This window comes from Echeneis naucrates, chromosome 9, assembly GCF_900963305.1.
Source record: "Echeneis naucrates chromosome 9, fEcheNa1.1, whole genome shotgun sequence".
In the NCBI taxonomy this organism is placed as follows: Eukaryota; Metazoa; Chordata; class Actinopteri; order Carangiformes; family Echeneidae; genus Echeneis; species Echeneis naucrates.
The window spans coordinates 19,297,723-19,311,592 of NC_042519.1; the positions used below are offsets into that span (position 1 = coordinate 19,297,723).

The 13,870-nt window shown below is 42.7% G+C and overlaps 1 protein-coding gene across 2 annotated transcripts; it reads left to right on the forward strand.

The window, feature by feature from the left end:
- The first annotated feature begins 410 nt into the window (after nucleotides 1-410).
- On the forward strand, nucleotides 411-13,756 carry rnf122 (ring finger protein 122). 2 transcript variants are annotated; one of them, XM_029510741.1, is made up of 7 exons: nucleotides 411-570; nucleotides 684-833; nucleotides 5,536-5,692; nucleotides 11,465-11,510; nucleotides 11,601-11,642; nucleotides 11,773-11,855; nucleotides 12,486-13,756. In XM_029510741.1, exons 2-7 carry the CDS (start codon nucleotides 809-811, stop codon nucleotides 12,598-12,600), a joined length of 468 nt encoding a protein of 155 aa, XP_029366601.1. In that variant the 5' UTR covers nucleotides 411-570; nucleotides 684-808; the 3' UTR covers nucleotides 12,601-13,756. The 2 variants fall into 2 exon arrangements, with proteins under 2 accessions (XP_029366601.1, XP_029366602.1); XM_029510742.1 differs by having other exon boundaries at nucleotides 11,776-11,855.
- The last annotated feature ends 114 nt before the right edge of the window (nucleotides 13,757-13,870 follow it).

A 13,870-nucleotide genomic window follows, 5' to 3' on the forward strand; every position in this document is an offset into this window, starting at 1 on the left:
GACCACCAGGAGAAAACACACACCAGGCAGTCTCAATGCATTCTTTGGTATTTCTGATTGAAACAACTAATCAGTCAACAGAAAAGGTGCTCCTTATGTTAATTGAATAATTAAATACAGAGGAGAGGAAAAGAAAGTGGGCCAATGGAGGGGGGGGGGGGGGGGGGGGGGTGGCTGTTTTATGGCCTGGGGCCCCTCAGAGGAATAAGATGGCCCTGTCAGAAATAAGACTTGGACTCATTGTCATTAAATCTTGGCACTTCTGCCCCTTCACGGACCACCCGGTTACCTGGCGGTGATCACACCCCGGTCCGGGGCGGACCCGGATTGGTCCCCGTCGGTCGTCCCCCTTTAAAGGGGCGGGAGCAGGAAGATCCGAGCGAGTGCTCCAGTTCTTCAGCCTCGGTCACAGATGTTGGAGCTGCCGGGGATTCACAGTCCGGTCCGGTCTGATCTGGTCTGGTAACCCCGAAAAGAGGTCCGATCCACCACGTCGGCGCCCGAAGCAAGAAAACCGCATCCAACCTTTTTGGACCTGCCGGCACCCGTCAGCGCCTGAATCTGAATAATGTGACCCAAACCTCCGTTAACTTTGGCGTTTTCTGATCGTCTTTACTATTATTATTTATTTTATTTTATTTATATGTTTATTTATTTATTTATTTTTTTTTTTTTTTACGAAGGTGCTATCGTGCTTAGCCACCGTTCACACCGATCACCGGCTCCTGCCCGCCGCCGACGTCCACCCTCCTCCGGCGGCCGCAGCTTGTTGGTAAACACGGATCGGAGGACTCCCTCTGGCGCATTGATGCACCCGTTTCAGTGGTGTAACGGTGAGCAGCAAGCCTCCTGACCGTGTGGTTGTTTGTTTCTGGGCCTCTGTTATTAAAACGTGAGATGCAGCTTGTTATTTATAGTTGGCTGAACCTTTGATGGCTGACTGAAAGTCTATAAATCTCTTCGGTGTTTTGTCCTAAAATTAGACATTTGCTGTGTGAGGGGCGGAAAAAAAGGCCTCCCTGCTCCAGAAAAGCACAATCTCTTCAGTAATACTTAATCACAGGATTTAAATTCACCACCGCAGTCTCTGGTTCCATCTGCTGTAAGGATGATTTCATGTGTGGCGTGAGATGAAACTTAAATTATGTCATTTTGTTCAAATATAATGTGCCAGCTGAATCTATGCAATCTTCTACTGAAATCTTTTGGTCTAAATACAAAGTATTTCCCACAATTTTATTAACAAAAGGTTAACAGAGAGAATGAAATTATAGTATAATGTGCTTGTTAAATGTGAAATGTGTTGCAAACGGCTAAATAGAGAGAGTTAAAGTATACACAGTATTTGCCTAAACTTAACTTCCATCCTTAATTAATATATTCTTTTATTCCTGCCGACGTAGATAAATTATAATTGGGAAGCACACAAGGCCAGTCCTTGTGCTTTCTGTATAACTTTTGCCACCCTGGGTAATCGTGTTTACACTGACTGACCTCCAGTCTCTCAGTGACACACTTCTTGGCCTTGACCAATTATCTCCAGAGGTCTAAACAACTTCTGTGTCTTGTTTTAAAACAGCCAGAGACGTATCAGTCATGCATAAAGAAAGCAAATCCTTTCATTCCAGTGAAATGGGGCATTGAGGGTTCATTGTCACGGAGAGACCCGGTGAAGATGATGGATTAGTGGTTTCTTTCCTTAGACTTCGTCTGGTTGAGTGCAGCAGCCACAGCAGCCTCCTCGGTGGACTGTTGGTGGCGTTCAGACAAGAACAATTACTCTCTTTGTGCCGCTCAACTCCCCCTGCTATTCATAGGGGAAATAGTACACACATACACACACAGACACACACAGACACAGTATCAAAGAGTGCCTATCTGCTGGAAAAATGAAGCAGTATCATGTGTGCCAGTGTAGCTGTGATCTTGCCCATTTTTCCCGGCGTTTATGTGTGACACATGTGATGGGGGGCTTTGTGGGTCCAAGCTGGTTTCTCTTTAAAAATGAGCAAAGACAGCAGCCATGTCGGCCTGCTTGAGCTGCTCCATGTGAACTGTTGAATATTTGATGGGAATTTCTGTCTTTAGTGCAAACAGCAGCGGCAGAAGAAGAACAAGGGAAACAGCTTTGTGTGAGCATGGCGTATATAGGACAAAACCCCACCAGGCATCTCGAAGGAGCTGTCAGGGAAGCTGTCATATTCGAGGTATTTTACAGCTCTGTCAAATCACGCAGGGACTCTCCTGTCATTCTGAGCAACAACACAGGAATCTGACGCTGCCGAAACTTTATACGACTGACTGAGATACCCTCTGTCCTCAAAATAAGAACTTTAGTTTCTCTGGCCTTCATCGTCTTCTCTGCATCTGCGACTCTTGGCGCCATGGCAATGGGGCGCCTTCTCAGTCTGCCGATATATAGGTCAGTGGCCATACAGGGCTCCTCCCTCAGCAAACCCTGGCATATAGCTGTCTGCTCCTCATGCATGCAAATGTGGAGAAGGAGGACACAAGTGTCCATTAATACAGTCAGTCGTGACACGATGGACACACACATAAAGACAGATAAAGCACCCACATTTGGGTTGTGAGTCTGCTGCAGCATCACAGGCGATTTGTGCTACCATCCGTGCAGTGACATGAATATATGAAAAGAGAGCCCTCCTCCTCCCTCCCTCCCTCGCTGTTTGTGTCTTTTGTCTGTTAGCGATTGAGAAAATGAAGTCTAGGCGCCTGTGTGTTTTCATGGAAGCTTCGTCACGTGTGTCCAGCTGAAGTCATGCCCTTGGCCGCAATCTCACAAAAAGGATTTTTCATTTCACAACAATACATGTCCTTCAAGGGTTGGTTTCTTTTTCATGGCTGATTTTGACTAAATATGCGTTTGACTGTATATATGGAACTAAAAAGCTCTGAAGAAGGAGCACACACAGCATTTAGGTACAGCAAACTATAGTTACAGTATCTAAAGTAACAGATGCTGGCCTGATATAGTATTATGTGATACTATATCATCAGTGACATCAGTTGCATCAGTGCAGTCCATTTCCCGTTGAAGCATTTGAGGTGAAGCTTTATGTACAATTTGGTTGTTTAGTTCAGATGTTTCCAAGCTGATTTGATAGCTTTCATATTGCAGATTTATTCTGGTATAGTGGATAAATATTAGCTGATAAATATAAAAATAAAAAAAATGTCAACATTGTTTAAAGTAGCCTCACATATTAATTTTTCCTTTCATTTTCTACTGCTCATCGGTCTGGGTTGCAGTAGGTGGCTGAGCCAACTAACCCAAAGGTGCATGTCTTTGAACGGGGGGAGGAAACCCGTGCAGACACAGAGAGAACATGCAAACTTCTAGCTGTGGGGCAACTGCACTAACCGCCATCCTGCTGTGCTGCCCCGTTTAGCTTTCAATATGCCAAAAAGTTATGGAAACCTTATGGAATTATTACAATTTAGATTGCAAATAACAAAAAAGCAGCTGAAATGTTTTTGAGTGCAGTTACATGGAAAAGGTGATGAAATTACACTGAGGTTTGTGTTCACTTTACACCCTCATGTTGTCTGTGTTGGAAGGAGTTTCAGGGAAATGCCATTGTCTCTGGTAATGATTGAATCTTGCTGAGGAAAGTCGTTTGGAGATGGGACTTGATCGTGCAGCAATCAGTGAAGTGCCCTGATTAATGGAGCATCGCTGCTTATTCTCAGGGAGCGGAACGAAGAGGTGGGAAGTATCGATCCTCTCATACTGCAGCATCCACTGCGAGGCAAATGTCAAATAGAAATGTCAACGTCTTACTTTGGCTAAAGGAGTGATGAGAAAAACCGGGATCGATCAGAAAGCTGTGCCCCGAGAAAACAATAACCATCACTGGGAAATTAAATTGGTAAAGGTCTCCATCCATCCATTCATCCTCTCATCCGCCCTTCAGTCCGCCTGTTCACTCACCTGTGTGCTCATCCACGTGTTAGTCCGTCGGTTCCAACGGCCCATTTGTCTGACCATCGATCCTCCCACCAGTCTGTCCCTCCATCCATCCACCCATCACCTGCATTTCTATCCATCTGTCCAAATGCCCATTCATTCATCCACTCAGTCTTTTTCTCCTCCCTTATAGCCACATTTCCACCCATTTATCTGACTATTCATCCGCCATCCATCCACCTACATGTCTGTCTTAATGTCTGCTTCATACATGCACGCTTTGTTTGTATAGCTAGATGCTGCCGTGCGGCTTGTGTTGAAGTGTTTTTCTCAGGCCTTTGAGACCCGCGACCTCCTGAGAGGTTTGTATCAGCAGACGCTGATGAGTGCTGCGTTCGTGTCGATAGACTCTCTGGGTTAGTTTGACCCTGATCTCACAAAGCGCGCTCTCACATGCAGATACCGACTACTCACACAAGCACGTGAGCGCTTTGTATCTCTCATGTCTCTGCTTATCTAATTTACGACTGTTTCTCCCTTGATTGTTTTCTTAATGATAGCGCTATCTATGGTGAATTAATGCATAATAAACACGGCCCATGGAATATCATCAACTGCGCACATGCGGCCACTTTTGTTCACATTTGTTCTGAAAGAACAGCATTTATCTATTTTCTGGTGAAACAATCACACGCAGCCCTGTGGGCATGCAGCTGGCCACCAACACTGTCAGATGTTGATATCTGGGTGAATGTCAGCTGTGACCTCAGGTGATTAAAATTCAATGTCAGGACAATGTCCCTTATGACGTACAGGACTGATAACAATGGTGATAGTTTGCTGGTTTTAGTTTCTCACGAAACAAAAATGTAGCATCTTCCACATGCCTCATGCCAAGGTTATTTTGAGATGTCAAATACCTTCTGTAGATTTAGGGTGCAAGCCATATCCTATGTTTGCTAAAAATCACTATCTCTATCAGCCAAAGTTGGGTTCTGACGCCACTTCTCCATTTCCGACGAAAACTTATTTTGTCATCCAGTGACCGCTGGGAGGACTGCAGCTTCACAGCAAGACGAATGAGCCAAGGGAGTGCCGTTTTAACGGGAAAACAATGATTCAAACCATGAAAACAGAGTAATGGTAACTGGTAGTGTATACAGATCAATCTGCTCAGTGATGCCTAACCTTAACCCCCCCCCCCTCCCATTACTGCTTTTGAAAAAATTCATTTTAATTTCAAAAAAATCATTCATCATCATAATCATTCAGTCTATGTCTAACTGTTGCTTTCTCACAAGCTTTTAAACTGGTTGTGGATCTGCCACGTGAAGGGATGCGACCATGTTCGAAGGGCATTGAGAGTGTTTCAGTGCTTAAGTACAACAGTGAAAATGACTCACTGCCCTTCTTCTCTACATCTTGCCCTGTAATGCTCGCATCTGTGTCTGTGTGTGTTTCGTGGGCACAGCTGCAGATCTGACTGTGAGCTGCTTATGAATAGCACTGTATTTTGAGAAGAAGTATTGTGGCAGTGTTCGGGCTCCACTCCTGTCTTTGTTATTCCTGGAAGTGTGTTTTTATATTTTCCCTGTACCTTTGTTTAGGGTGCTTCTGTGGTCTGGGACTGGTTTACGCCAACAAGTCGTGCACCATGCCACCCATCACCTTCCAGGACCTGCCTCTGAACATCTACATGGTCATCTTCGGGACAGGCATCTTTGTCTTCATCCTGAGTCTCGTCTTCTGCTGTTACTTCATCAGGTGGGGACCCAAAATGTATTTAAAAAAAAAAGTATGTAGACCAAAAGCTAAAAGCTGAAACTAAAGCATTAACACAGGATGAAGTTCCTCATCACGGCTCTGCCTGCACAGATGTCACAAAGGCCAGGTGCTTCGCTCTTTATGCATATCAGCTTAAGCAGCGAGTGTGCAAAAGTGCAACAGTGTGTTTCAACAGGTTTTTTTCACGTCCACAGGTTATGTGGTGTAGACAGATCTGATCAAGTTTAGAAAATTTGCAACCAAACACTGCTTCCTCAAAAATACCTGAATGTGGTTGTTCTGGCCTGTCTGCTGCCTTAAGGTCAACCCAAATGAATGAATGAATGAAAGGGTGATTCAAAAGTACTTTGGGAAGTGCTGGTTTTGAAAAGGCGTCTACAGCCATGCTGGCAGATTTTAGATAGAATGTATAAGCATATAATAAATAGTGTTCTTTAATGTGAAGTATTGGTAAATAACTCTATGTCACCCCGTGATGCATTTTATAATTACAAGTGTGTTTCATGTGTTCATACGCCAGTCCGCATTTAGTAAATATCACAAAATGTGGCTTTTCTAATTCTGCTCAATTTCTAATGCTGTGCAATTTCAGTCTGTACACCACCTGAATGGACATTGCCAGAGACACAGAAAGGGAGGGAAGGAGGTTTAAAAAAAAAAAAAAAAAAAGAGGAACAGGGTCACCTCCCCTGCTGCTGACTGAAATCCCTGAAGAGTTGAGGGGACGTTTGTGTCTGAAGGACAGGATATGAGGCAAGAGGAAGCAGCCAATTACAATGTGTGAGGACAGCAGAGAGCTGCAAAGAAGCTGCTCAGAATAAATACCAGGAAATGTCAACAGCTGTGGCAGGGTTTGCTTTTTCATTTTTTATGTTGAGGTCTCTTTGAACGAGCGGCCATCTGTTTTTGTCAAATTACTCCACGCCTCCTAATTTAGTGTAACTCGTGGCACAATATATGATCTTCAATTGCTCTCAAAGTTATTAAAATGTCAAACAATTAGCAGTAATGTGTTTGTGAGGTGAGGGAAAAAAAACTGCTTAGCACAAAATGGAAATGTCAGAATGCAAATAAATATCAGTCACATTGAAAGTTGCTATTCAATAATAGTCAAAGTGTAGTTGTTGGCCGCAATTTCCCTTTTTTCCCGGAGCATTTAAGGACTAGCGCATGCCGACTTAAACAAATAAAAATCTGTGGCTTTATCTGAAGATACTATCCATCGTGTTCAAAATATCCAACGCTCACTAAATCGGCAAGTTGTTTTGAAAATCAAGAATGAGCCACACCTTGAAAACTATACAGATGAGAGGTTGCTAAAGTGTGCAAAAAAAATTTTAAATGTGAACTGGGATGGATGAGGTCAGATGTCGGCTCAGATCATATGTCAAGACAGGACAGGATGGATTTTGCGCAGTTATCAGTGATCAGTAATTGCAGACAAAACATTTTAGAAACAGATAATCATCAGTCACGATTCAGCTCGTGGGCAAAAATCATCAGTTGAGAGCATCTATTTATCTCTGAGATTATTTTTAAGAAAACCTTTCAAAAACATTAAATTAGTTAGTATCAAAGGTGTCTTTTTATTTATTTATTTATTTATTTATTTATTTATTTATTTTTGACCAAAATGCACCTCAAGGAGGGGATGTTGGGGTCAGAGTTCACGGTCTTGACGTGGGTTCACCGCTGCATTGACCTTCCTTCTTGCTTGTGAATCATAACCGGTGACTCACTTCCTTTCGGCCCCACGAACGCAGTGGTAGTCTTTGATTGTGTGATTGTGAATTCATGTATATACTGGGTGATTCACCAGATGAATACTGAGTGATGAATGCCATTTCTCCCGTTGGGGGCAGGGCTCCTATTATCTCCCCAACGCAGAGTCTCTCTCACCCCGCGTGTCCGGGGTGACGTAATGTTTGATTTTAATATCATGGTGAAAATTCTCAGCCTGTCTCTGTTGCGCCGTTGAAGGAGTCCTCCTTTATTTTTATACAGCAATCATTTGAAATGAAAATGAGGCTGAGGTTTGCTCAGGATGCGTGCTCCCTTATGATTCTGCTGGCACAAAGCTGGGGGTGTACAACAGCAGTAAATGCAGCCACAAGGGTGTCAAAAGCACACGCTAAAAATGTAACTTTAATTAAACCCCCAAACTGCTCCAACAGTGCTGGGTTTATTGTCAGTAACAGGGCAGCAAGTCAGAGAGATATTTTGAGAATCACGAGGTGCTGGGGCAAGCCGAGGGTGTCTTTAGCCAGACGATACACAGTCTGAGGGCGGAGATATTAATATACAGGAGCGTCTTTCCCCAAATAAATCCAGTGACTCGATTCATTTACTGTCCCTGATCCCTGATTTCCTGACAATTCATATACTAATGCAACAGCCAGTTTAATCACAGGTCAACCTCAAATACTCAGTTCTTTATGAAGAAATAGACAAGGCAGAGGAAATGAAGTTAACTCATAAATTCTCCAGCAGAAAGGGCAAGCTGGAGCTCGGTAACATAGAATATAGGAACTGCTATCAGCTTTCTGTCAGCAGCAAAACACCGTTCAGGCATCAAGTCTCAGACCCTCAGACATCAAAAGATGCTTTTTATCTTCCCTGTGGTCTGCCTTTAGTCTGGTCTTCAATCAGAGGTGATTACGCCAACCACACAAGATTATTCCACCTCTACCAGTCTAAAAGCTATCTGGGTGCTTTTCTCTGCTGAATGATGAAATGTGCAGGGAGTCTTGACGCATTTGATCAAACAGGCTGCACTCATTCTGTTGCTTGAGCGTCAATGTGGAGGTTTTCCTGTCATATACTGAGGTTTTGGCAATGGATTATATATTCCTCCTTTCCTCATTATGATTGAGTTTTGGGTTTGTATTTTTTATTTTTTTATTTTTTTTTTCAGTCCTTAAAACGTGTTAAATGCCTTCTTGTTCTCTGCATGCGATTAAAAAACTGAGCTTCACTGACATTTTCGCACAGTGATTGAGTATCACTTACACAAAGCGGGCATGCACAGCTTTACTGCCAACTTCACCTATGCCTCTCAGCAGCCCGCTGCTGGTATTTGGAAAAGGTTGGCACAATCTGAGGAAAGATCATTGTTTTCCTACCCAACACAAGAACAATGCGGTGGATCATTCCCCGCCTTCTCCCTCTTCACCCTGCAGAAACGTCTAAGGATGTAGATTAATGAGATGAGACGCCATAATGTGGCACAACAACAACAACAAAAAAAAAAAAAGCGTCCTGCTTATCTAAACAAAGCACGGACAATCTCTCCCAGCAGTCAGCGGTGCAGGGCGTGCTGACATCTGGGACCATCTGGGCCCCCGGCAGCAGTTCCCTCTGCACACCGTGTACGGACCCGCTGGCTGCTGATACAGAGAGGAACAGCTCCGATATCCGCCATTCCCAGTTTAACCAGCATCGGGATGAACAAAGCGTACTACAAGCACACAGTCACTTTATCTAATCCAAATCCAGTTGTGCGTCAGCCGCAGACAACGACGGTGTCAGACGTTTAGTGCACTAAAGGCCTTCTCAGACCTCCTCCTGCCAAATTCACCAGCAGAAAGACACTCACATAGCTCCTTTACCTTTGTTGTCATTGTGGCTCATTTCAGTGTTCATACTTAATAACTCCAAAGATGTGACTGTGTTTAAGGTGCCAGCATGGTTCAGATTTTTACTCCTGCAATTTTAAAATCTTCATGGTACTTTTATGCCAATGCACTGAATATCCTTGTGTGCCATACAAGTGAACTTGTTTGAGGTTTACTCAGACTTTTAACGTTGTCGTGGAACATCTGGCCTTCTCTTGATCATTATCAAGGAAACATGTCCGCCTACATCCTGGAGAGTGTTCTTGACCTGATATGCAGCGATGAAGAGGTTTTTCAGCCTTCGGAGTTCTTTAATTTTTTCAAGTTTATTTTTTTTAAAACCGTTTTAAACTGTTGAACCAACAACAACCAACACACAGTTTCTCTATATTCATTTAAAAATATTGAAATATTTGGTGAGACCTGAGTGTTAAATCCTTCATTGTTTGCTGAAGCTCAGAGCTAGAAGCCTGAATACATAAGGCAACTGTAATAAGTTTATTAGCTTTGTTTTTACAGCCTTAAATGTGAATGCATTATTAAATCATTTATTGTTCAACGATATGTTGAATAATTACTTCATACAGCAGGAGCTCTAGGAGGATTTTCTATTCCTGCGGACCGGGCAGCTGAACTGATCTCCGTTATGCCCCTTTCACCCACTTTACATGATTCTTCAGCCATGGGAAGTCTCAGCACATGTAAAACTCGTATCCTCACATTGTTCTACTTGGAAAATTGTTAGCAGCAATCCGTGTATACAATCAACAAGTTATTGTCATTTCCTTACATGAAGGCACTCTTTTCGTCTTTTCTGCCGCCTATTTTGAGGATGATCTGATCTCAAATAAGTAACCCATCTTCATCTCAGATGCCCCAGATGCCCCCTCTCTCTTTCTCTCTCGTCACCTTCAGGCCAAGATTACAAAACAGCGATCAACATTTGAGTCTATGTTTAGCTGTGTTAAAACAGAAGGCCAAAAATAACCACGATAAAGATCTCCTCCTCATTGTTGGGTTTCGGGGCGGTGCAGGGATTCAAAGAGTCAACATACTCATTAGCTGTGCATTTGTGTATGTGTCCACCAGTATGTTTGAGTGCGTTACCATGTCTGTGTGTTTACATGATTAGTTTCATGCAGGAACAATGTGTGTGCGTGGTTGCAGGAGAACATGTACTTATCCAGTGTAGCTGTTACAAAAGACGGTCAATTATCACAGTCAACCCTGCAATTACACAGTTTTAGTTACACACAAACCCATAATTCAACCACACAAACCTCAATTTCAGCCTTATCCCAATGACCGGGTGTTAAACTCATCTTAGAATAAATATACAAACATCTTCGTTTCTTTATGAAAAAGGGGAAAGCGGCAGAAAATGCCTCAGCACATTTACTCATGAGCTACATAAAGTACAAAATACTGGAGTACTTCCTACTGATGCCGCTGTCATTTTTTTCCCCCACGAATCAGTTATAGTTATGTTGCAGATTAAGATTTTCAAAACGTATGTATAGATGGGAAGTACTCAGGTATAGTAGTTGTGTGTTTGTGTATTCGCTACCAAGTCGTTTACAGTTTGTTTCTGCTGCTCCCAAGTGGCCAAAAATCACATCATTAAACACGTTTTTGTGACGATACTTCTGAACTTTCTCCTGCTGGGAGGAAGATGTTTTCCCTTGCATTGTCAAAGTACTATAACCTCAAAGCCTTTTGCACGAATCATGTTATTTAAATCCAAAGATGGAAATGGGGAAAAAAAATATTTTTAATAAAAAAAAGCAGGTAAAGTAATATTGTTATTGGCTTATTGTAAGATGCGTCCATGTGTATGTCACATTTTTACTGTTGCAGTTGGTTGAGATGATGTTTATATCAGCAAGTTTTAGGTTGTTTATAACAAAAACTTGTCGAATAACTACAGCTACAGTCAAAAGACGTTGGAGTAAAATGAAATATTTCTGTCTTTTACTTGAGTACCACTTTATTCCACAACTTTTAGCGGCTTGTTTTTTGTATTCAGGTATTTCTGCTTCACCTTATAGGAAAAAAATGCATGCAGTATAGTGCAGTTGATTGAAGGCTGTGCAGAAGGATGAAAATGTATTTATTGGTTTTCTCTGTTCATCCGCAGCAAACTACGACACCAAGCCCAGAGTGAGCGGTTTGGATACAGAGAAGTAAGGATGTTAGATTTTTAAAGTGTAAAAATAATAGTAATAAAAAGAAATTATCGTTATTTAACATATTTTATTCTTGTTGCTCTGCAGGTAGTTTTGAAAGGAGATCCAAAAAAGTTGAGTCTTCATGGGGTAAGAATGATTTACTTGAATATCTGCACTGATTTCTTTGGGTGTTACCCGACCATCGCCAAAAATAACACACGTTAATTTCATTAAATGACCGTCATCTTTCACCCCGTCCTGTCCGTCGCTCACACAGCAGACATGCGCCGTGTGTCTGGAGGACTTCAAAGTGAAAGACGAGCTGGGAGTGTTGCCATGCCAACATGGTTTCCACAGGAAGTGAGTACAGGAGAGCTCTTGTTGCCGCTTTGCACCTGCCTGGGCTGGTCAACATTAAAGCACTCAAATTGAAATTCAACGATTACTTTAGACAGACAAGGATTCTCGACTGCAGGAGTTCTTCTACAACAGTGTTTACGGTCATTCATTTCTATATTTACATTTCTTATTGCTAAGGAGTGGTCAGGGCTATAATGTCCCAGCATGCACTGGAATTACCATAATAACTGTGAAGCAAAGCCGGCAGGTTAAAATTCTCATGTTGTATTCGAACATTGTAATAGTACGTCCACAAGACAGAACGACAGAGAAAGATTGACCAGAAGAACGTGGGCATAGACATAAATATGTGGACTTTGATGACACAGGAAAACTGAGGTTTTGGAGAACAGTACAGCAGGGAAAAGTAGCAAAAATCCTCCCAAAGTGAAATAAAAAAAAATGTAGGAACCAAATAATGAATCGTGTTTATTCACAGCTTCAGTGACTGAACATCAAAAACTCTCATACAAAGCAAATTTCACCAGCATCAAAGTGTATAAAATGAGCCCTAGTTTTGTTTTTACAGCTTTGTTTCTCAGATTTACATTTGTGTAAATGCTTGGCTTCTGTCTGTGTTCTCCTGCACAGGTGTCTGGTAAAGTGGCTGGAGGTGCGCTGTGTCTGCCCCATGTGCAACAAACCCATAGCCGGCCCCCCTGAGCAGCACCACAGCATAGGGACCTTACTGGATGAACTGGTGTAACCTCTCAGCGCCTGCTGGTCTGGGTGGAGCAGCCCATTCAAGTTAGCGACCAACAGGGAGAAGGACGCCGCTTTGCAATTAAAAGACAGCAAAACACAAACAAGACGAGATACTAAGTTGGGGTAACCTAGTTACCACCTGGAGGACGGCTCTGAAGGATGCTGTTGCCTGGCAACCACCTCTGAGACAGCAACTCAACACCTTGTGGTGTCTGATAGATTATCTCCGGCCACCCACACATCACTCCACCACTCTTCCATCAACATCCTTCTATCCTCCATCTGCTCTTTCACATCTTCTCGTTACCTCGACTGAGGTTAAAGGCGCCGCCGAGGTGGAGGAGAGAGCGAAGGGCTAATGAGTCCTGAAGGATGGAAACACGGGGCAGGAGGAGCCGATCCCCTGCATGTGTGAGCATGTACGAGTGCTGTTTGCCACAGTGGGCACTGATATGAAATAACATCAGCAATGGGTGTGGCCAAAGATATTTTTTGAAAGCTGTGAAACAGATATTTTGTGCACGACATCGCTGGCAGGAGCACAAGGACTGCCGTAGAAAAGACAGAGACACTGTCTGCTTAAAGAGCCAAGATCATACAGATGAGACGTTAAAGTCACACTGAGGTCGAAGTATCTATAGTCAACTTGTAGCTCATGAATCAGTGTTTTCATCGTCTTTCCGATGCTACAGAGTGTAAAATCCAAATTAAGGCCCACCTCTACAACAGTGTCATGTACGATGTTCATACCGTACACGGGATGTTTCGTTGTTAACGTCTTAATGTGAATGAATGGAACGGACTCCTCCTGCCTCTCACTGTTAAAGTTTGGTCCTTTTGTTGAAATTAGTTTTTCTTTCGAATATTGCACTTTAAATGCGCACATACACACACACACACACACACACACACACACACAGAACTGTTTTTATGCCTCTGTCTTTCTGTGCTTTGATTCAGCACAGTCGGCCCCACGGAGCTTTTAGGTGTGGTGAATCTATATTATGAACATCCATGAAGTATCCAGACCCGTGCTGTTTTTCTCCGAATTCATATGTCAGATTCAAAATCTGACTTCCAGAATTTTTGTGGCATTATCTCTGGTTATTCTGTTTTACTTTCTTTGTTGTTGTTTTTTTTTTGTTTGTTTATATTTCTTTTTTACTGACAATAACTCAAAGCAAAGCACTGCCTAAATTGAGCACAAAACTGACCAACCACATTGTCCGGACACACACAAGGCATCTGCACTGTAATTAAGAGCCAAATGT

What these genes read in the sequence shown, in the direction of transcription:
- rnf122 (XM_029510741.1), top strand. Translation starts at nt 809, where the DNA reads ATGCACCCGTTTCAGTGGTGTAACG. An exon ending in AGCGGTTTGGATACAGAGAA is followed by an intron (nt 11,511 to 11,600) that starts GTAAGGATGTTA and finishes GTTGCTCTGCAG; the next exon opens with GTAGTTTTGAAAGGAGATCC. An exon ending in AAAAGTTGAGTCTTCATGGG is followed by an intron (nt 11,643 to 11,772) that starts GTAAGAATGATT and finishes TCGCTCACACAG; the next exon opens with CAGACATGCGCCGTGTGTCT.